This window comes from Vombatus ursinus, unplaced genomic scaffold, assembly GCF_900497805.2.
Source record: "Vombatus ursinus unplaced genomic scaffold, bare-nosed wombat genome assembly UNPS02014797.1, whole genome shotgun sequence".
Classification (NCBI taxonomy): domain Eukaryota; kingdom Metazoa; phylum Chordata; class Mammalia; order Diprotodontia; family Vombatidae; genus Vombatus; species Vombatus ursinus.
In genome coordinates this window covers 3,989,682-4,014,418 of record NW_020954575.1, presented here as the reverse complement: position 1 = coordinate 4,014,418, position 24,737 = coordinate 3,989,682, and the positions used below count along the sequence as shown (strand labels likewise).

At 37.4% G+C, this 24,737-nt stretch overlaps 1 protein-coding gene across 5 annotated transcripts in view; it reads right to left on the bottom strand.

The window, feature by feature from the left end:
- Window positions 1-464: 464 nt before the first annotated feature.
- Window positions 465-24,737, bottom strand: part of TUBD1 (tubulin delta 1) — a 33,253-nt gene continuing 8,980 nt past the window's right edge. For 4 of the 5 annotated variants that reach the window (XM_027870586.1, XM_027870584.1, XM_027870582.1 and 1 more), the window contains 5 exons: window positions 24,032-24,263; window positions 16,874-17,038; window positions 3,349-3,489; window positions 2,461-2,644; window positions 465-940 (listed from right to left, as the gene is read on the bottom strand). In XM_027870586.1, the coding sequence (XP_027726387.1) occupies window positions 838-940; window positions 2,461-2,644; window positions 3,349-3,489; window positions 16,874-17,038; window positions 24,032-24,263 (825 nt within the window). In that variant the 3' untranslated portion in view covers window positions 465-837. The remainder of the gene's footprint in view (window positions 941-2,460; window positions 2,645-3,348; window positions 3,490-16,873; window positions 17,039-24,031; window positions 24,264-24,737) is intronic. The other variant, XM_027870587.1, reaches the window with a different exon arrangement.

The following is a 24,737-nucleotide window of genomic DNA, read 5'->3' as shown; positions in this document are numbered from 1 at the left end:
AATTAAAATTGTTTTGGACCCTCTCCCCCCCACTCAAATACTCTTACAATGGTTATCAAAGGGGGATTTTATAATGAAAACTGAAAAGACTCAATCAGATTCTGCAATAACTAGTAAGCTTTTAAGAAAAAATAAAGCCCTGTGAAAATAAAGGAAGCAGTCACCCATTGCCTTTTGATATTTTAGGTTAATATTCAGTTGCTATAATTCTAAAATTTATTTTGAAACACAAGTTTTAATCTGATCCACTTAACGTGAAAAATTTAAGTAAGCCTGCAGATATTTGATTAAGGCGTTGGACAACAGTGCCCTCCTGTGGCATAGAGTATTTATTAACTCAAGAGATTACCTCTCCATTCTAGAATTCCAGTTTAAGCATAATTAAATAGCCAGTATTGTCATTAGGCAGGTTCAGGTTTAGTAAATGTTTTTGACTAAATAGTAAAGGTTTCAGGACAAGATAGTAGTTGAAAGAGATTACTTTAATTGTGAACAAAGATAGAATATACTTTTTCCAAGTAATTTTTAGAATCAAAGTACTATTTATAATAGCACCCACTGTGACAATTCTTCACCAAGGTATTTTATAAAAGCACCAATTTTCCATTTAAAGTAATAAGTAATTCATCAAAAAGGAGATGTTTTTATTGGAAAAAAAGTTTTTCTTTGGTAAAAAGGTTCCTACTTTCCCCTACTTACAGAATACAATCTGAATTCTAATCTGATTCTTCAGAAAAATAGGATTTTGAAACATGATAGAGAACATGGTTTATAAATATTTCAATCCAGAGGTCTTCAGAGATACTTTCTTCCACTGAAAGTCCATTTACTTTGAGATCAAAGGTTACAGTAACTGGCAACAACCTGTTCCAATACTGTGAAGCTGTCTAAAAAATCCTCCTCTTCAATTCCAAACTTTGTATACTGGTGAACATAGGCTCTGGTAGAAAAATGGGAAAAAATATGTTAAATATAGAATTTGAGCACATTATAATTCAAAATTGGGTTATAATGTGTGCTTTTTTTTCCTTCTGAACATTAGGAATTGCAAAGTTGTAGGCCAAAGTCTTAGCACTCCAGAAGAATGTGACAATGCCAACTAGAAGGAAGGAAAGGAAGTAAGCATATAATCCCGTTTTACAGGTAAGGAAACTGAGGCAGAAAAAGGTTAAGTGTCTTGTCCAAAGTCACACAGCTAGTTAGTATTTGAAACTGGATTTGAACTCAGGTCTTCCTGACTCAAAGCTCAGCATTCTATCTATTTTACCAACAGTCGCTTCTTCCCCTAAAGAGGAGGCAGGTATGGAAGGGGCAGCCAGGCATGTGCCACAGGCTATCAATGACTGTTAAATGAATTTAGATAAGAAAAGGAAATTAGAGATTAGCATTATTAATGTTAAAGAGACACCTTTCAATAGCAAGCTTTCCAAGTATTTTGAAAATAAATATTCAATTCACATATAGTTTTTCAGGAACAGAGTTATGACATGAAAACAAGGTATACTTATACTAAACAGATATAATAAGTGCTTAAGAAAAGCTAGTTGTATTTTATATTTGCCAATCATTTTGGAACTTGGGAGGTTGATGGGTTGGGGAAGGTGGAAAAGTCACTAAGTTTCTTTTCACATTTGGATGATATCCTTGAAAGAAAAAGAAAAACATGGTGTAGAAGAAATCAAATACTATCTGATTTAAATGAAAGACCAACAATCTGTTTATCCAGTCTTCCTACCTATACAATTTCAACCACAGTTACAAATAAAAAGAGGGACTTGTTTTTCTCTGGTTTCATTTTTAAGTAGAGCCTTCATACAATTTTCATTATTTTTCTTTTTACTGACACAAACACCCTGAACACACACACACACACACATATATCCATGAAATTGATGGCTATAACTTAAAGTCTACATAGTGTTTATGAGTCTCCAAATGCCTGAAGGATAGCATTTTGGACTATGGATATAACCTACAAACACCCACATCCACCCTCCTTACTGGTAAAAATTGAGAACTCCAACTACTGAGGTATGGGGGCCAGGACAAGAAAAAACAAAACCCCCAAACATGCTCCATAATCTAGGACCTTTTTTTGACTTGGGTGACATTAGGCTAAAATGATACAGGGTAACTGTAAAGAAGTCACAGAAATGGCAACATGCGAAAAGGAATGGTGTATGGCCTTTCCACGGCAGGATGAAGAGAGGATTTAGGGGTTAACTTTAGCTCTATGAGTCTCCATGTTTTAGTGTACTAGTCCTGCCATTCACTACCTAAAGATGTTCTTCCGCCACCAGGTAGTGGTGACACAGCTAACCTTCAGAAATCCTTGGGTGTACGTGGGTATGACTAGTGACCTTCAAAAACACATAGACTACACATTGTGATTACTAGTGACAAAGAATCGCAGGCTGTAATTAAGTTGCCAATATGTTACTTTAAGTTTATTTTACTTACTTTGAAGCAAACATGTTCCAGGCTTTGCCTATGACGGTATCAAGTGGTTTTAGTAAAAATTGACTATTGCTGACCAAAGCGGCCGATTTCTCATATTTGTTAAAGGCTCGATGTGTTCTCCATTCGCTGAAGGCATCACTAGGCTGGAGCCACGAGGTATATAAGGCTGGATCTTTAAAACCCCCTTTGGAGGAAATAGCACAAGTTATTCTCTCAGGCATTATTTCTTAAAAAATTCTCTTTCTTTCCTTTTTTAAGGCATTCAGGGTTAAGTGACTTGCCCAGGGTCACACAGCTAGGAAGTGTCTGAGGCCAAATTTGAACTTGGGTCCTCCTGACAACAGGGCCAGTCCTCTATCCACTGCACCACCTAGCTGCCCAATGAGTATTTCTTAATTTTCAAGATCATTTAATAATCTTCTCTTTTCTAATCAGTTTTATATGTACCAAAAATTCTCTCATTTATTCTTAAGTCAATATGAAGAGTAATAGGAAAGTACACAACTGTGTTGTACTTAAGTGACCTCCCCACCCCCTCCTTTTTTTTTTTTTATAGAAGGCTTATTACTGAGCTTGCTTGGCTCTTTTATATAAGTGCATGGACTGGCCAATTTACTACTGCTGAACTCATCAAATCAGAACTGAAACAAGAAACCTGCCAGGGAGCTGACAGCCAACAGCAGTAGCCGCACTATAAGGCCAAATCTTCAGAAAACTTTGAGCTAAATGCACTAAGTCCACTGTGCCACAGAAACAAACACTGGTTACTTTCCTGTTCCTCCATCCCTCCAGCCTGGTTACCACCCCCACCCCAAAAAAAGCTTTGGGTTGGTTTATATTCATCGTCTTTACCAGAAGTACTTCATTTTCACCATGATTTTTGCTTACCTAAGTCTGCACTGTGCACATCTTTACCACGCAGGATGACCAAGTTGGCTATAGAAGTGTTAAAATGGGACTCCTTGTTGTGAGGGACCTTTTCAAGGGCAGGAAGTCCTAACAAAGGTGGTCGGACCTGCCAATCAATACCTTAACAGAGAGTAAGTATGTTAATTTCCATTTGCCTTAGGACAAAAATACTGGACAGCATTTGTAGGTGTTTTTTGCAAACTTGCTTATTTAGTAAAAGTGTGCTTTCAGAAATATAAGGTGGCTGTTTTTTAATCTTTGTCCTGTGAACCTAGAGTGATTTTTAAAATTTAACCCAATGCCCAAAATGGATGAAATGAACATCAAAATATTAAGGAATGTAGAAAAGACATGACTGAAAACTGCTTATTCTTTAATAATCTGTGATTTCACCAGCATATGTATGCATTCCCTCACTTCAGACTGCAGTGCCTCTCCATGAGTTGCTGTTGATAAAGAGACCCAAGCCCTCACTGGTCTCTCTGGTGATGATAAATATATAGTCTTTAACTAGTTCCTCACTTAAAACCTTTCCAGCTTGGAAGAACATGGCAAAGACCTCATGAACCCAGGGTCCTTCCATGCCACAATGAGGCATTTGAATAGAAGTGGGAAAGTTCTACTTTCCCTCTACCACTTGGGTTAAAAATAAGAATCTTTTAAAAATGAAAATAAAGCTGGACTGTGTGAAAATTTGGTTGAAAACATTAGATTTATTCTTATAGTCTTTTGTCTTTTATTTTTACTAAGACATAAGAGAAATATAGAAGATGGAGAAATAATACAACTGATAAATCAGGTCACTTAAATATAAAATCAAGAAAGAAGGAGATAATAAAAATGTCCTGCCTCTGATACTGCTGCCTGTGTGACCCTGGGCAAGTTACTTAACCTCTTAATGACTTACACAACTCACATAAGAGTGTCTCTAAGAGTATACACTGAAGAGCAGATGCCAATCTGCATTGTTCGAATAAGTTCCCCACGTCAATGCACTTATGGGCCAGATCAAAAACAAACAGAATAATCAAGAAAAAACAGGTATCTACAAAACCATAAAATACCCAAACTGTCTCAACAGGGAGAAATAAGAAAACTCTTTGAAGAATTATATGGTTGGTGGAGTGGGGTGGGGATAGGGATGAGAAAGGTACCTGGGCTCACTGTATTCACTGAAGAATGTTTCCAAAACTTTTTTTTTTTTTTTTGGTAAGGCAATGGGGTTAAGTGACTTGCCCCAGGTCACACAGCTAGTACGGGTCAAGTGTTTGGTCTGAGGCCGGATTTGAACTCAGGTCGTACTGACTTCAGGGCTGGTGTTCTATCCACTGCGCCACCTAGCTGCCCCCCAAAACTTTCAAAGAAATGATCCTTATCCTATATTAACTGTTCTAAAATATAGAAAAAATTCCTCTTAACAGGCAAATATAGTTTTAATTCCAAAATGTGATGAGGACTACAACAAATAAGCAATGTGTTATAGAACATTTATGAGAACAGATACAGAATTTTTTTTTTGTTTTTGCTTTTCAGTGAGGCAACTGGGGTTAAGTGACTCACCCAGGGTCACACAGCTAGTAAGTGTCAAGTGTCTGAAGCCGGATTTGAACTCAGGTCCTCCTGATCCCGAGGCCAGAGCTCTATCCACCACACCACCTAGCTGCGCCATCTAGCTGCCCTAGATATAGAACTTTTAAAGAAGATCTTGACAAATATAATCTATTACCTGAAACAAATCTCTATAGAGACTAAGTTGGGTTTATTTCTCCTTGGAAATATGTAAAGCTAGAAGGAATGAAGAGTATCAACATAATTCATCACATTAATGAGAAAAATAGTAAGAATCATGATTTTAATATATGAGAAAGCATCTAGCAAAAAAAAATCCCACATCAATATGGACATTTTTCTAAGCAGACATATTTTAAACCATAAGCTATCATAACTAGTGGAGCACTAGTCATTCATTCCCTGTAAACAAAAACAGAGACAAATCCCAGAATGACAATAGCTATCAGTATTTTGTAACCAAAGTTAAAATAAAGTCACAAAAATCAATTGCATGCCTAAATATTAGGAGCATACAACTAGAAAATAAAATTATAAAAAATGATTAAATGATTCCATGTGAAACTCAGAAAATCAAAAGAAACCTAATGGGAAAAATAAAGGAAAGACTTAAGGAAAGACAGCAATGATAATACTTCAACGGATTTATGATCTCAACAACATAGATATTCCTAATGGGAAATATCACAATTATCCACATCTTATCCTCCTGTCCTCCAACTAAATGCTCTATAGAGGAACTATGCAATATATTGGAGGCCTTCCTCTAGGGCCTTTAACATTCTTTGTGTTACAGTATGGCACTCAGGCTGTTAACCTTCACTCTCACTACAAGACTAGCCTGCCTTTCCTGATTATACATATCCTGGATAGTTCTTCTTGTGTGCAAGTTATCATTTGCAATAGGCTGTTCAATTACCTATTCCCAAGGTACATCTTTCTACTGCCCTTGGGTCACCTCCAATTCGGATTTTCTGGAGAATGTAGCATTCCATGATACACTGATAAAACATTGGTGTTGAAAAGATATTCTTCTCTATCAGTGAACAATTTGGGATCAATGAAAGTGCTGTGTAGTTTCCCTAATGCAATCCAGTCCACTATCTTCCCTTCAATTCTGGACCTAGGTCCATCTGGAGTACTTATTCAGGCTATAGTTACTTATGGACAAATCCAAGGGACTTTCCAACCAACTATCTACATGTCTTAGTCTGGACATTATGCATACTTTAGTCATTTTTTTTCCTGTTAAAAGAATTAGCCCAAATTCTTTTGCATGATCATGGAGAGCACTCTAAAGGCTATGTTAGTATCATAGGGCTTTGTGCAATCAGTACAATGTCATTTGCACATAGCAACACCTGGAAAATGTTGCTATAAGTCATACATACTTATAGTAACTGATGAAGATGCCAACATTAACCTTTGTACATGTATGCTTGATCCCATCAACTGTTTTTCCACCTCTCTCTCTAATCCTCACTCTTACCCTATCACCTGGTTCTTTTCCTGCTACCTACAAACATGCTTAATTCTCCCCAACCTTGAAAAAAACCCTACTTGGCCCTCCCATCCCCTCAAATTATCTATCATTTTATCTTTCTCCTTCTTTTCACAGCCAAACTTCTAGAAAAAAAAGGTGTTTACTCTTATTGCCTCTACTTTTCTCTACCCCATTTATCAACTTCCTGTAATCTGGCTTCCAAACTTATCATTCAACTGAAACTGCTCTCTCTAAAGTTACCAATGATCTCTTAATTTCCAAATCCAACGGCCTCCTCCCAATCATCATCTTTGTTGGCCTCTTGGCAACACTGGGACATTGTTCATTTTAAGTTTTCCTTCTACCTGTCTGAACATCATTCTCAGTCTCCTTTGCTGACTCTTCATCTATGCTATTTCCACTCACAGTGAGTATCCCCCAAAGTTTATTCTTGGTCCTCTTCATTCTCTAAATCTCTCCTTTGGTGACCTAATCAGTTTCCCCATCTCCATGTATATGATACCCATATCTACATATCCAGTCCTTGTCTCTCTCTTGCGCTCTAGTCTTGCATCACCAACCGCACAGTGGACATTTCAAACAAGATGTCTTGTAAACATCTCAAACTCAGTATTTCCAAAACAGAACTCGTTATCTTTTCCCCCAAACACAACCCTCTTCCAGTGTATTTCTGTCAAGGGGAATCACTATCCTTGCAGTTATCAAAGTTCACAATACTGGCATCATCCTCCATTCTTCAGTCTCTCCTCACTTTCCAAATCCAATGAGCTGCCAAGTCTTACTGATTCAACCTTCAACATTTCCAGAATCTGTCCCTTTTGATTCACATGGCTACTACCCTAGTTCAAGTCCTCATCAACTCTCTCCTGGGTTACAATAATAGCCTCCTAATTGGTCTACCTGCTTTGAGTCTCTTTCTTTTCTAATCCATTTTCCTCAAATCTGCCAAAGTGATTTTTCTGAATTTTAAGCCTGATCACATCACTCCTTTGCTCAATAGATTCTAATGGCTCCTTGCTACTTTGAGCACTAAATAGAAACTCCTTTTTTTATTTTTGGCATTTAAAATCCTTCAAAATCTGGCTGCAATCTATTTTTCCTGCTTTGTTATACATTACTCTCCTACATGCACCCTACATCCCAGCAAACTGGATTCCTTTACTGTTCATCAGACAACTCCCATCTCTGTGCCTTTGCCTTAACTGTCTGTCATACCTATAACTCCATCTCTCCTCACCTCCCCCTCTTGGAACCTTTCAAGTAGTACCTTTCAAGATTCAGTTTAAGTTCTACCTTCTATAGGAAGCTTTTCTTACTTCCTCCAGCTGCTAGTGCCTTCCCCCTAAAAATTACATTGTATTCATTTTGTATAAACATATATACATGCAAGTTGTTTCTTCAGCTAGAGTGTGAATTTTTTGAGAGAGAACCATTTCACTTCAAGAACCATTTTACTTCTGTATTTATATTCCCAAAGTCTAGCAATGAGCCTGGCACACAGCAAGTGTTTAAAAAATGCTTAATGATTGATTTATCAGGAATCCCTCCTCCATTTGGACTCTTCAAGGGGCTTCTGCCATGATAGTGGAAAAGATAATGATAGCCACATTTATGCCTGGTTTATAGTCAGCTGACATTGATAATCAGATAAGAAGTTATCTGAGTGGTTGTACATGTATAATTTTACATATACAGAGGCAACTAGTGAATAGAGTGCTGAGCCTGGAGGCAGGAAGACCTAAGTTTAAATCTGGCCTCAGACACTTACTAGCTATGTGACCCTGACAAGTCACTCAACCTCTAAGTTTCCTCATCTACAAAACAGACATAGTAATAGCACCTACTTCCTGGGGTTGCTGTGAGAATCAAAGGAAATAATATTTTTAAGTGCTTTTCAAACCTTAAAGTACTATATAAATGATAGCTATTATTATATTCAAAAGAGGCAACCCGGGGAAGAGCCTTTAAGGTTGCACCTATAATCAAATGCCTTTTTTTTTTTTTTAGGCAGTTGGGGTTAAGTGACTTGCCCAGGTTCACACAGCCAGTAAGTGTCAAGTGTTTGGTCTGAGACCGAATTTGAACTCAGGTCCTCCTGACTTCAGGGCTGGTGCTCTATCCACTGCGCCACCTAGCTGCCCCAATCAAATACTTTTTTAAAAAACGAAATCAAATACCACGAGCTCCTGTGTACCTTTCAGTCAACTGTACAACTCTGTTGTAGTGTACTATAGAAAATTACTGATGAAGCTGGCATGGAACATTATGTGTAACAGATTTTTTTTCTCATGTGTTGATTGGTTTTGCTAAATATTTTCCTCTTTAAAAAAAAATCCTTTAGGGGCAGCTAGGTGGCACAGTAGATAAGGCTCCAGCCTTGGAGTCAGGAGGACCTGAGTTCAAATCCAAACTCAGACACATGATACTCACTAGCTGTGTGACCCTGGGCAAGTCACTTAACCCCAATTTGCCTGGGCCGGGGCGGGGGGGGGGGGAACAAGTCCTAAAAAAATAAAATTAAAATAAAAATAAAAAAATCCTTTTATTATAAGAGCTCTCTGAGCAGAGAGAAAGATACAAGGGAAAATTAAGGCAATGTGAAAACAAGAGATATCAATATCCATTATTTTTTAAAAACAATTAATGGTAAAAACCTGGCTTTTCTCTATTCTCACCATAGAGAAAACAGACATGGTTCAACAATCATTGACACCTTCTCTATCCCTTTTTGTGCTAATGATAACACATAATTTTTTCTAATCATTTGGTATCTTTACTTCTTTCAACTACCTTAATAATTAATGCCCCAGCAGTTTCAAAATTATGTCATCTCCAACACAGATTTCTACTGAGTATGCATAGTTTGGTCTAGTCGCTTTTCCTGTTTGTCCTCCTTATACAGCACATCAGAGAAACAGATATAAATAATAACTAACACTTATATGGTGCTTTAAAGTGTTCAAAGTGCTTTACATATACTACCTCATTTGCTCTTCAAACACCAACCCTGTGAGATGGGTGTTATTATAATAACCATTTTACAAATGAGCAGAGTAGTACAGACGTACTTAGTAGATCCACTGTCATGGCTGTGCGAACAGTTTGTTATAGAAACACAAACAGACCTGTTCTATTTGTTATATGGTGTTATCCTCCTATTATTTTCATCTAACAATGCCACTAGGGTGATCTGCCCTAGTTAGATTTCACACGAAACTTTCTGCATACTCATTTTTCACCACTGTTCACTGTTTTATAAAGCAATGCTGCTAACAATCTTCTATGGCTGCCATGTTACTCAACTTGGCAAGATCAAGTTTTTGTTGGTGAGGGTGATTTCTGAGTTCTTCAGGCTTCTTTGTGACAGTCATTGGATCACAGATCCAGAGCCAAATGGGACCTTAAAGGTCATCTGGTACACCTCCTTCATTTGAGAGATGATATGATTCTTCACATTAGTTAACTCTAGTTGGAAATGGTGATAGTCCTTGTAGATGACCATTTTCCATATGAAGGATCAGCTGATTAAGGAGGACTCTGGTAAGAATCTTGCCAGCAATGACTAAGAGAGAGAGTCCCCCTTGTGACTGTCCTAGGACAATCTGTTTCCTTTTCCTTTCTAGAGACGGACAATGGAGGAATCCTTGATCTTCTGGGGGATAACTTCCTCTTGCCATATAATCCAGAAAATTTCAGTCAGCACTGGGGGAGAAGGCAGGAGATCACTCTTCACCCTTCTCTTTTCACAGCTAGTTCGAGGGGATTTGTACATTTTCAGTGCTTCCAAGGTGGTGTGCTCACTGCTCTCCTGGTCTGCATTCTGGTCCTTACCCAAGCATGACCTCTACTCCCTTGCAACTGCAAGAACTCCTCTCCACCTTGGAACTGTGACTTGAAACTGGGTCATGGATAATGGAATTACCAAGCAGCATCCAGTCTTGCACCAGTACCTGCCCAAGGGTCCTCTGTAATCTCTTTCTGACCAGTTACCACCTCTAAGTAGTTAAAGGTCCTGGAACTGCTGCGGCTGCTGCTGCTACACCACCATATCCAAGGCTCACAGCTGGTATTGCTGACAGGCTGTGCTCCAGGCCAATACACACCTTAATGTCATAAACCTTTCCTTCCAATCTCCAGTCAGGGGTGGGGAACCTGGCGCCTCAAGGCCACATGTGGCCCTCTAGGTCCTCAAGTATGACCCTTTGACTGAATCCAAACTTCACAGAACAAATCCCCTCAAATCCTTTTATTAAGGATTTGTTCTGTAAAACTCGGACTCAGTCCAAAGACCCAGAAGGCCACATGTGGCCTTGAGGCTGCAGGTTCCCCACCTCTGTGTAGGTTGTCTTGGGCTGGAAAAATGTCTCACCTCAACCTTTTGATGGCTATTCCACTCCAGAATTCAATTTGATGCATTAAAGTTGATTTGAGAGGAATACTGGGAGAGTTCGGCTAGAATGCTCCCTCTAATCTGCCCTCCTAGGCATATCAAAAGAGGGAAAATAAATGTCAAAGGCTAGATACTCTAGAAGTTGATTCAAATGATCATAAAACTTCACACAGAAACACATTTAGAGCTGGAAGGGGCTTTAGAAGTCTAATACCCTTATTTTATTTTTTTTTATTTAAAATGCTTTTAATAATGCCCTTTTCTGGGGCAGCTAGGTGGCACAGTGAATAGAGCTCTGGCCTGAGAGTCAGGAGGACCTGAGTTCAAATCCAGCCTCAGACACTTAACACTTACTAGCTGTGTGACCCTGGGCAAGTCACTTAACCCCAATCGCCTCACACACAAAAAAAAGAATAATACCCTTTTCTCATATCTACCACTACTACAGACGAACTTCCTTTGAGTAGAAGCCTTTCCTTTAAAAAAAGTATATATAGTCAAGCAAAACAGATCAAGATATTGACCACATCCTGAGACTGTATGTCTGTTTCTGTACATCTAAAGGTATAAGATGTACCTTTACTTCATCTTCAGTATTTTGAAGTCTGACGAATGCTACTTCAGTTAAAGTTCTGATGTCTTTCAGTTGTTTCCCCACACATTAATGTAGTTATTATGTAAATTGTTCTCATGGTTCTGCTCACTTCACTCTGCATCAATTCATAGAAGTTTTTCCATATTTCTCTGAATGTCATGTTCTTCATTTGTTATAGCATAATAAAATTGCACTGCATTCATATACCATAATTTGCTCAGCCATTTTCCAGTTGACGGGCAGCTATTTTGTTTCCAAGTCTTTGCCACAACAAAAAGTGATGCTATAAATATTCTTGTGTATAAGAGATCCTTTTGGAGGGACTCTCACTGGGCCAAAAGAAATGTAGTTCACTGACCTTTTGGGTATAGTTTCAAATTACTTTCTAGAACGGCTGGACCAATTCACAGCTCTACCACAATGCCTGTCTTCCCACAACCCCTTGAACAACTGTTTTTCTCTTTTATAATCTTTGCCAATCTTATGTGTGAAATGGGAACTTAGAATTGTTTTATTAGCATTTCTCTTAATTATTAGTGACTTGAAGCATTTTTTCATATGGTTGTTGATAGCTCATATATCTTCATTTGAAAATTGCCTATTCAAGGGGCAGCTAGGTGGCACAGTGGACAGAGCACTGGCCCTGAAATCAGGAGGACCTGAGTTCAAATTCAGCCAAACACTTGACACATACTAGCTGTGTGACTTTGGGCAAGTCACTTAACCCCGATTGCCTCACTAAAAAAAAAAAAAAGAAAGAAAATTGCCTATTCATATCCTTTAACACTTACCTACTGGAGAATGACTCTTATTCTTAAATATCTGTATCAATTCTTTATGTATCTTAGGTATTTGACCTTTAGCAGTGGAATTTTCTGTGAAGATTTTTTCCAAATTAATTATTTCCCTTGTGATTCTAGTTGCATCTATTTTGCTTTTGCAAAAACTTTTAATGTTATGTAATTAAAATTGTTCATTTTATCTTTAATGATCATCTCTATCCCTTGTTTAGGTAAGAATTCTTACCCTCGCAATAGTCAGTCAGTCAACTAGTATTTATTAATCACCTACTGTCTGCCAAGTACCGTGTTAAATGCTAAATTATAGCTGTGAAAGAGATCTTCCTCTTTTGTCTCCAATATTTTTTATGTGACTGTTCATATTTAGGGCATGTACCCAAATGTAGTCTATTCTGACATATGGTATAAGTTATTGATCTTAAAATTTCTGCCTAACTGCCTTCCAGTTTTCCTAGCAATTTTTATCAAATAGAGACTCTTTACTTTTTCCACCAGTTATTATCCCTGGGTTTACTCAATGCTATGCTACCATGTACAATCACTTCTAATTTTTGCTTATATAATCTGTGTCACTGATTGACTTTTGTATATTTTAACCATTACCAAACTGTTTTAATTATTTCTTTATAATATTATTTGAGAACTGGTACAGCTAACTCCCCTTTATTGCTACTTTTTAAATTGTTTCCCTTGAGATTCCTGACTTTTTGTTCCTATAGAAAAATTCTACTATTCTTTTGTCGAGAACTCTAAAATAACCCCTTTGTAGTTCAGTATGGCACTAAACCTTAAGATTAATTTATTACAAATAAAAATAGCAGGTAACATTCATAAAGTACTTTTGCATCTGGTTTTTTTTTTTTGGCTTTTTGGTGAGGCAATCGGGGTTAAGTGACTTGCCCAGGGTCACACAGCTAGTTAAGTGTTATGTGTCTGAGGCCAGATTTGAATTCAGGTCCTCCTGATTCCAAGGCCGGAGTGCTATCCACTGTGCCACCAAGCTGCCCCTATACATCTGTTATTTCTGCTTTGCAATTTAGCACAAAATTTCACACCACCCTGATTAATTGTAATTCTGTGACCTTTTTGGGTTTCTAAAGCTTATGAATGATTTCATTCTAATATTCTTTGGTGACTTTGCTTCTAATTTACCTAAACAATTAATTCTGGTATATTTCCAGATTTGAAAGTTCTACTTCATCTTTCCCAAAAGACATTCCCAGTTCTTGTGTACCTCCCCTCTGCTGTCATTGTGAATATCTATCCCCATTATTTAAAACAGGGTCTAGACCCAGGTGACGGTGGAGGTGGAGAAGGGTGTCCCTCCTCACAGACCCCTCTACGGTTTAAATCGCCTTTTCCATTCCTTAACTAAATTTTATTCTTTTTTTGGGGGGGAGGCTATTGGGGTTAAGTGACTTGACTAGGGTCATACAGCTAGTAAGTGCCTGAAGCCAGATTTGAACTCAGGTCCTCTTGACTCCGAGGCTGATGCTCTATCAACTGCATCCTTAGCTGCCTCCTAAATTTTATTCATTTTAAAGCTATTGCTTGATTTAAACAATCTTTTCTCTTTTCATAATCAAGAAAGGGTTAACAAGAGGCAGCTATTTAAATTTCAGATATATTTAAAATGCAAACTGCATACCTATTTTTTTTTCTTCACTCTGGGATTACTTTCAAATTAGCTATCTTCCTTCACTATAATAAAATAATAGGTCTATCAATCTTAAGGAAAAAAAAAAGTGATCTACGTGTTACTTAACCCCTGAAACTTTTACAATTCAATTCTTATTTTTACTTAAAATAAATTTTATAGACTGGTATCCCCAAACTCATTAAGATATTTCAGCATATGTTAAGCTTCTGCTAAGTACCTTATCAGATAGTACAAAGAGAAGAGGGTAAGTTCCTGGAATTATACAAAGTCCCAGAAATTCTCCCCTGAAATCTTAAAATGATTAAGCTCCAAACTCCTAAATGATTAATTTCTAATTTCTTTACTCTCCAAAGCTCCAAAATCAACCAAGATGTTGTTTTTTTAGCAGTTTTACAAACCAGAAAAAAGTTTTCCTTTCTTCGATTATCTGACTTTATCTTTGTAATCCCAACATAGCCAGGGCTGAAATGACAAAGTATCTAGCTGTTTTTTTTTTTTCTTTTTAATCTAATCTCCCACTGAAAGACTAAAGTGGGAGTTAGTCCTGCTTATTGGGACAGAGTTTGGCATCACTGCTTCAAGTATGAAACTATCAAACTTCATTAATCTTCCTCAGCATTCTAAACTCTTTGGCTTCAGCTTTTTAGCAGTCTTTCTGGCTGGCTGCATTTTCCCCTTATAAATCTTTCAAGGTAGCAAAATCTACAAACAACAATGAACATGACACAAAGACAAAAGACTTTTCTCCATTTTACAAAGAAACAAAAACACAGACAAAACAATAAAGCAAACACATACTTGCTAGCCTCCTTAGCTCCTACTGAAAGTCTAATCTCCAAGCTTTTAATTTGTCTCAAATTTGGGACCTGTTTGGATTTTGATATATTTAAGAATAATTTGAGAGTTCTATCTTTTAGTCACACCCTCTACTCCTGTACAGGAAATTCCAGGCCAATAAGAATTTCCTAAAGGGGTGTCAATTTAACACTTCACTCTTCCCCTGGTTTCATGCAAAAAGAAATTTTATCTTAGGGGGGGAATCCTGAGGGAGTCCTGAACTGTCAGGGTTGGGGTAAACCATCTCCAGCAGTGTGGAGGTAGATCTTTCCTTAGCTTGGAAGAATTTGAACTTGAGGGGAGCTCGACCTCTGCGGGTCGGTCTTCCACAAAAAAGTCCCTCAGTGAAAGATCAACCAGAATACTCTAGGGATTTTTTTCTGAAAGGCTGTCCTGGGTGTCAGAGTTCTGACTCAACCCAGCTTGGCTCGCCAAAAACTGTGGCAGGTGGAATCTGAAATGACTGAGGAAACAAAAGTTCAAACTTCTGAGCATACCGATTTGTTAAAGCAATGGATATTAATTATGTAACAAATTGGGACCAGGCCTTCCTCAGCTTGGCACTGGACCCTGAATACAGGGGGAGACAGATTTTTATGCATTAAAAGTAAACCATTAACAGGATATAAACTAGGAAACAAGATTAGGTAATCTGATTTCTAATTGAGGGAAAGATTAGGGGTTTTTCGAATTGGGGTATGTGTGGAAAGGGTTTTGAAAATTGAGTGCAGGGAAAGTGAACAGGTACAGTTCCCTGAAATCAGAAAAAAAGGAGTCCTACTCCTCCCAAGCGTCTGTATTCAATCAAAGGAACATGGAAACAGTAACTGATTGACCAGGACGGGGACAGTTTTCAGATAAAACATATGGATTGCATGAAATGTATAATTGTAAGAAAACTCCTTCCATCAATCTTTGGATCTGACTGGGTTTCTGGTCAGCATAACCTAGATAGTTAATTAAAGGTCTCTAAGCTACAGGTAGAGGTGGTCCAGCTTCCTAGCCACTCAGATCCAGGTTCAAACAATGTAATAAAGTTTTCTCACAAAATAGAAATTAGACTGGACCCATATTTGAACAGAAAGGGAACTGAGCTAGATCTTGGAATGAATCACAAGATGAAGCCAGTTTGGTTCACACAATTCTCACAATTCCCTCATACATAATAAAAGTTTGCTTTTATTAAACCCCTCATCTACTCTGAGCCAATAACTCTACTTTTTAGAAGATATCTCAAGGAAATAACCAAGAAGAAAAAAATGACATCCACAGAGATATTTGCAACAGCGATATTTGTAATAGCAAAAAACTGGAAACAACTCAAATGCCCAGTAAAAGTGGGAAACTATGTTATATTAATATAATGGAATCCTATATTGCTATGAAAAATCACCTGTAGCCTAGCAGGTTTAAAAAAAATACACATACACACGTATATACATACACACACACACACACACATACACACACACACACAAAGAGCATGTATATTCTGACAATAATGATATACAAACATGCAGCAACAAAGAACGAGAGAATTTACAGGGATGTAAATAAAACACATTGCTAATTCAATTTCCTCCTTATTCCCTGGCTCCATAAAATTGTTTCAGTTCTTGACTTGGAAAGAAATGAATTAGGGAGTATATTACAAGACACATCCACAAAACTCTAGCATAATAATAACAAAGTACTATAGTAAGAAAATCCAAGAAGTAGCAAAGTAAAACATGCAGGCAATGTACTTTTTCAGTTTTGAAACTTATGATATTTTCACTTTGGTTAAGAATTATCACAGATGTAGAACAGAGCTATTACGTACTATTTAATAAATTGAGGCCATCAGAGACAAATTAACCAAAATATATAGGATCAAAACCCAAAGTCATATTACTAAATAGTCACGGAAGTTGTTAATTTAAGGAATAATAACAGGGCTGGAATAGATGATTGTCCAACAGCATTGTCTAAAGCTGATTTACAATTTTGTTTAGGGGGTATGGAGGAAAAAAAGCAACTTAAACCACTGGGACTTTTGGGAAGCAGTCCTATGTTTGGGAGTCCTACCCTAGTAGGACCAAATCTATTAATATTAGAGGTTCTCAAAGCCCAGATTGTGGGAATATTTTTTTAAAAAAACATTTTTTACCTTCTTCCATTTTAGCATTAGAAATGAGCATCTGTCTTAAATGCTTGAGCAATCCAGTCCAAGCAAAGGTGGTGTATGACAACGAGTTTTCGGACATTTGAGGAATGTTACGGAGACCTAGCATCTTGAATTCAGGGTGCGGAACTAAGCTTGCCATCAAGTCTCCTAGAAAGAGAGAGAAATATCTTTAATTAATTACTCCAGATCATTGCTATTGAATTACACACACACATGTATGTAGGGACATATATATCCTAGTGCACATATGTATATGTATATATATGTGCATGTTTTATACACACATATGTGTGTGTATTTTGAACTGATCAATTTGATGCCAAAATATGTATTTTATTTTCTAAGACCAGGATCATTCAAAATGAATGACATTAAAAGACAATTGCAGGAGAAATACGTCTAATGCAAAGAACATATCTGACAAATTAATATCTAGTAAAAGTATTAATCAACACATTTGTACCCAGAGCCATGACTGGCATGAGGCCATTAGGACTTTGCCCTACTGTGTCAGCATAGGGTAGGGGTGCAGAAGGTAGGCTTCTACCTGTCTCCCACCCCACCTACAACTGTACTTGCCTTAGAGACCAAATGAGAGTTTAGAAGATGAATAACTGAGAACTTAAAGAAAAAAAATTAAAGTAAGTCAAGTCAATAACGTTTTATTAAGTACATACTATGTGCCAGGTACATTTTCTATGCACTGTGATAAATAAATTATCAAAAGAAGCACAAATGCTAACCTGCATTTCTATCATGCTAACTTTTATAAAACATTCTCTTGGGGACATTCTTAGAAGAAAGGATTTTTATTTGCTTACAGATATAACTGAAAGAAAAATAACCAAGTATCAATATGTGATAGAGATGGAGGTGGATTAGAAATACCTCCAGGATAGAATGTGCACATATATGTAAGTTTTCGTTTGCTCTGAGAAGAGGGGCAGGAATCATAGAATCATAGATTTCAAGCCCGAATGCTCAGCTAATGAGTCTGGATTTTATCCAGCAAGTAACGAGGAGCTGAAAGAACACATTAATCATGTCACTGAACATTCAAAATCCATTGATGACTTTCTATTGCTTATAAATTCTAAGCTCTCTTGTTTGACATTTAAGATCCTCTACAATCTGGCTTCAACCTAATTTTTCAGGTTTATTTCCCATTATTCCTTTTCATATACTAAGTGCCTTAGCTAAGAAGACTTCTTTCTATTTCCTAATCATACTATGTACTTTCCCATCTCCATGCCTTTGCTCACACTGTAACCCCTCTACTTGGCATATCTTTTCTCTTGCCCTCATCTTTGTTTGTCAAAATTTTATAATCCAATACCACTCCCTCCAAAAAGCCTTATTTGAGCTCTCAAACTAGAAGTAATTTCTCTCTCTCTCACCTATGCTCCTATAGCACTTGGCTTATATCTTTATCATAGCACTTCCAAATCAGAAAAGTACAAAGCAGGAAGTATCAAGTTCATCATGGGCAGTCATTTGTTATTCACTTCTGTACACCCCACAGCATCTAGCACAGTACCTTGCACATAGTGAGCATTAAGAAATGATGAACTCAATCTGACAAGCATGTATTGAAGGTTCTGATCAGGAGAATGATGCAATCTATTATACTTTATGATTAACCTGACAGTGTTATGCAGGAAGACTTGGAAGGGGAAGAGGCCAGAAGCAATAAGGCCACTGAAGTAGTGTTGGTGAAAAATAATGAGGGCCTGAACTATGATGATGGCAGCCAAAATAGAATGGATGGAATCCAGAAACAAAGAGGAAGTGAATTTGAGAGAACCTAAAGATCAGACATGGCGACAGAGACAAAATAGTCGGAGTTAAAAATGATATTGAATTCTCAACTCCATGTAGCTAGGAGAACGGAGGTGCCATCAACAGAACAGAAAAGGTCAGGAGGAAGACCTACTTTGGAGAATAAAGATGAATTTAGTTTTAGGTTGAATTTGTGGTTTGGTGCAATATAAAAAGATTAAGATGTTTAATAGAATTGAAAATGTGTAACAGGAGCTCAGGTTGGGGCTAGGCTAGACAGGTAAATTGGAAGTTATCTGAATAAATATCATAGCTGAAGCCTAAGAGTTTATGAGAAAACCCAGGGAGGGTACAGGAAGAGAAGATGGTTGAGGACAGAACCTTAAAAATTGGGTACATTTAATGTGCAGAAAAACAAAACTAAGCAAAAAAGACAAAAATCAATGTGGTATTATGGAAACCAAGGAAAGTAGGTTTTGAAGAATTAGGGGATACTCAAGAGTGTTTACTATATTGCAGAGAGGTCAAAGGAGGTGAGGATTGAAAAAAAGTCACTTAAGTAAAACATAACATGTTGGTTATTAAATTGTTATTAATAGTAATAAAGCATAAACTACTTCATGTTAACAAATGATAAAAATACAAAAATGCAAAGTAATGTATATTGCCAGTTACAATCACTTTATCAGGTGATTTTGCTTAACTTTTTTATGGGAAGATACCATAGGAAGAGACTGATGTGTTAAAACAAGATGTATCAATAAAAATGTTTTTAATAAGATAGAAGAAAAAAAGACAACTGAATGTATCAATCAAGATGGCACTTGTAATCTCCTAGAGAATGGTCTTAGTAGAATGAAGAGATATCTAAGCCAAATTGCTAAGGACTCATGAGTAAGCAAATGAAGGTATAAACTGCTTGTCACAAGAAGTTTAATAGGTAAAGCATACAGGGAAAGGTGGTTTATCTTTTATTTTATTTTTATTTTTTATAGAAAGAGCTGAAGAGGTTTGCATGTAGACAGGAAACAGCCAACAGAAAAAGAGATGATGGAGATACAAGGGTAAAACAAGGAATAACTGATAGAACAAGTCTTAAAGTAAAGAATTTATTCTTTATAAGAAGAGGAGCTATGTATTTTCAGTCAGGAAGAATTGGTGATAGTGAGAAATTCTGAGCTTTGAGTGGGGTTGAGGGAGCTCAGTTTTATGTAAACTAAGAATGTAGGTCATTTGCTGATTGTAAAGTAAGGATGGTAAGTCTGAGTAGAATTTAAAATTTGAAAAAGCTGCTGTGGAAAATGGAAAAGGGAGTTAGTAAAGAGATGAACACAAATCTTGAGTATCAGTGATGGCCCAGCTGAGGTTTAAATAGCACAAATTTATAGCAGAACAAGTCAGCAAAGTGAGGATTATTTAGAATTGAGTGCTGGCAAGGAAGGAGGTCAAATGGGCAAGCAATTTTAGGGAGCTAGTGAGGGCATGCTGCAGTTGGTGACAGACTGAGATAATGGGAAGGGGTTAAGAAATCATGTATGTCGCGCCAAGATGGTGGAGTAAGAAGTAAGTTATTCTCATGCTCCCTTATTGATCTCTGAAAGCCCAGAAAATATCACCCCAGGAAAAACCCTGGAACAGCTGAGCCAGCAGGAAGATAGGGTACAGCAGTCTTGTAACCCAGGGAGCTTGGGGGATTAATGGGAAAAGCCCCTCTCACTCTGGAGGAGAGGGAGCAGTACAGGACGGAAAGCATCCCAACAAGCCCTACCTCAGCAAACCAGGGGGAGATCCTGAGCCCCATGGTGGTGGAGCAGGCAAGCACCAACACCAGGACACTTCCCTTCCCCTCCCTCCCAAGTGCCTCAGCCCAGGCAGGGGAACTAGTAAACACCAGCTCAGAAAACCACCATGTGCACCAGTGTTCTCCAGCAGCCAAATCTCCTGGTGCTTCAACACAACTCCAGGCTGGCAGACATCCTCCAGCAGCCAAACATTTGAGTGCTTTAAAGAAGCCCAGGTGAGCAGGCATCCCCCAGGGCCAGACTCCCCACCCGTACCCCAAGAGCTCTAGTGTTGCTGAGTCCAGCCCAACACCAGGTAAAGTGCCAGACACCTACAGCCTCCAGCTGCAAGCACCTGAGTCCCCAGCACACAAAGCCTGTGACCAGGTCCCAGGCTCCCAGCACAAGAAGCTTGAGTCAGTGCTCCCTATGCTCCAGTAGGAGAGCTCAACTTTAAAAGCCAGGAAATAGGCAAACACCATGAGCAGAAAGCAGAAACAGACAATGACCACAGATTCTTATTATGGGAACAGGGAAGATCAAGGCACAAATTCAGAAGAAGACAACATTGTCAATATACCCACATCTGAAACCTTAAAGGGGAATATGAACCGGTCTCAAGCCCAAAAAGCCTTCTTGGAAGAGCTCAAGAAGGATTTTAAAAGTCAAGTAAGAGAGGTAGAAGAAAAATTGGGAAAGGAAATGAGAGGTATGCAAGAGAGAGTCAATAGCTTGGAAAAAGAAGGACATAAATTGACTATAGAAAATAAGCCCTTAAAAAATACAATTGGTCAAATGGGGGGAAAGTACACTGGAGGAATCAACTCCTTAAAAAGTAGAATTGGCCAAATGGAAAAGGAAGTACAAGAACTTACTGAAAAGAAGAACTCTTTAAAAAGTGAAATGGGCCAAATGGAAAAGGAGGTACAAAATCTAATAGAAGGAAACAATTCGTTAAAAATTAGAATTGGGCAAATGGAAGCTAATGACTCTATGAGATATCAAGAATCAGTCAAATAGAAACAAAAGAATGAAAAAATAGAAGTAAACATAAAATACCTCATTGGTAAAACAACTGACCTGGAAAATAGATCCAGGAGAGACAATTTAAAAATTATTGGTCTACTTGAAAACTATGATGAAAAAAAGAGACAGGACAGCATCTTTCGGGAAATCATCAAGGAAAATTGCCCTGAGGTCCTAGAACCAGAGGTTAAATTAATCATTGAAAGAATTCACTGATCACCTCCTGAAAGAGATCCCAAATTGAAAATGCCAAGAAATATTGTAGCCAAATTCCAAAATTACCGGGTCAAAGAGAAAATACTGCAAGTAGCCAGAAAGAAGCAATTGAAATATCATGGAACCACAGTCAGGATTACGCAGGATCTTGTAGTTTCTACATTAAAAGATCAGAGGGTGTGGAATACAACATTCCATAAGGCAAAGGAGCATGGATTACAACCAAGCATCAACTACCCAGTGAAACTGAGCATAATCTTTTAGAGGAGGAGATGGACATTCAATGAAATAGAGGACTTTTAAATGTTCCTGATGAAAAGACCAGAGCTCAACAGAAAATCTGATCTTCAAATATGAGACTCAAGAGGGGCACAAAAAGGTAAATAGGAAAGACATTTAAAAGGGGTATACATAGACAGAGGGCACGGGTATAAGTTGACTTTGATAAAAAATCTAATTAAATGGTGAGAAGGGATTGTTCTGGGAGGAGAGGAAAAGGAGAAGGCAGACAAAGGTAAATCACACCACATGAAAAGGCACAAAAACCTATTATAGTAGAAAGAAAGAAGGGAAGGAGATGAGCATTGTTTGAACCTTACTCTCATCAGATTCGGCTCAAAGAGGGAATAACATAATCAGTTAAGTATAGAAATCTAACTTACCCTATGGAAAGTAGGAGGGGAAAGGGGAAAGAAAATGGAGGAGGTGGATAGAAGGGAAGGAAGAAATAGCAAGGGTAAGAGGGAAGAAATAGCAAGGGTAAAGGAGGAGAAAAGGGAGGGGGCTGATAGAAGGGAGGGCAGACTGAGGGAGGCAGTGGTCGAAAGCAAAACTCTAGTGAGGAAGGAAAGGGAGAAAAGAGAGAGAAAAGCATAAATGGGGGGAAAATAGGATGCAGAGAAAGACACTGATAGTAATCATAACTGTAATGTGAATGGGATGAACTCTCCCATAAAACTGAACCATAATCCTACAATATGTCGTTTAAAAACCTGGAAAGATTTATATGAACTGATGCTGAGTGAAATGAGCAGAACCAGGAGAACACTGTACTTAGTAATGGCCACATTGTACAATGACTGCCTTTAATAGACAGTTTTTCTCAGCAACGCAAAGATCTTAGACAACTCCAAAAGACTCATGATAGAAAACGCTATCCACGTCCAGAGAAAGAACTTTGGAGTCTGAATGCAGGTTGAAGCACAGTATTTGCTCTCCTTTTCTTTGGTTGTTTTGTTTTGTTTTGTTTCTTCTTTCTCATGATTCCTCCCATTAGTTCTAATTCTTCTTCTTTACATCATGACTAATGTTGGGGCAGCTAGGTGATGCAGTAGATACAGCACTGGCCCTGGAGTCAGGAGGACCTGAGTTCAAATCCAACATCACACACTTGACACTTATTAGCTGTGTGACCCTAGACAAATCACTTAACCCTGACTGTCTCACCAAAAACAAAAATCCATCATGACTAATGTGAAAATATGTTTAATAAAAATGTATAAGTAGAACCTGTATCAGATTGCGCACCACTTTATAGAGCAGGGAGGAGAAGGAGGGGGAGAAAATTTAAAACTCAAAATCTTATGGAAGTGAATGTTGAAACAAATTATTTAAAAAAAGAAAGAAAGAAAATGCTATCCACATCCAGAGAAAGAACTATGGATTCTGAATGCAGATCAAGGCATACTATTTGACCTCTTTTTTTCTTTTTTTGTTTTGTTTTGTTTCTTCTTTCTCATGGTTCCTCTGATTGGTTCTAATACTTCTTTACAATATGACTAATGTGAAAATATGTTTAATATGAATGTATATATAGATCCTGTATCAGATTGCATGCTGTCTTGGGGAGAGGGGAGGGAAGGAAAGGGAGAAAATTGAAAACTCAAAATCTAATGGAAGTGAATATTGAAAACTAAAAATAAATAAATTTTTTAAATGTTTAAAAAAGAAAAAAACGGTATGAACATAAATCTTAGACTACAAAACATAACTCCATGACAGACTACTGTATAATGGGGGAACAAAAAGTACAAAGTGGCAACAGGGAGCAAAGGGATCCTCTCAGCCCCATTAATTAAAGGCAGCAAGAAAGCACACTGAAAGTTCTGAGACAGCAGTATTGTCAGGAAAAACCAGAAGATTTAGAAAAGTTTAGTTATAGTAGAAGAGAGACTCAATGAAATTCAAATAAAATATTGCCAAAGGGGATGAAACTGAAATTTATGTTTGTCCTAATTTTATGCCTTATAATAGATGAAAAAGTACATAATATTTGATACTCTCAAGAAAAATAAAAGACCTTTCATTGAAAAACAAGCATTTAAGATGATCAGCTTACCTAATGGGTTTCTTCGGTACTGACAGGAGCCTTCTGAAGAATAAGTAGGTTGGAATACACTTCCCAATTGATGGGCAATAACTTGATTTACATCTCTGAAGGAGATCTGTTTGATATTCATCAGTTTAGCACATATCTTATGTACCACATCATTTTCATGAACAAGAAGTGCATCTGAAGATCGATACAGATGAGAAAGAGTCAAAATTGAGTTGTAGTTCTGTACAATAACCTATGAGAAAAACAGATCAGAAATGATTTGCTCATTTCATTGTATATTTCCTTCCTTCCTATATCACTCCTTATATTGACTTGTCTCAATATAGAGACATAATGCTTCTTCTGGTATAATCAGTAAGGAATTGATATACAGAATCCCTTTCCCAAAGAAAAGAAACATTTTTGTTTAAAGGTTGGAAAAGGGAACTATGAGAAAAGGCTCAAGGAAATTAAATTATTCCGTTGGATAAATTTATCTTAATTAATTCTTAATTAAGAATAGATCCTTCAATAAGAGTTCACATGAAGTGTTCCCATATAGAAGATGATTTATATTTTATCTCCAGTGAAGAAATTATGAACTGTGAATTTTATAGGGATATATATCAGATTAAAAGAACTGAGTAAATATCTTAGTGATGTTTACTAAGACAAGAATGGGTTTCTGGGGAAAGCCAGAGAATCTCTGTTTTAACAGAGCTTTAAA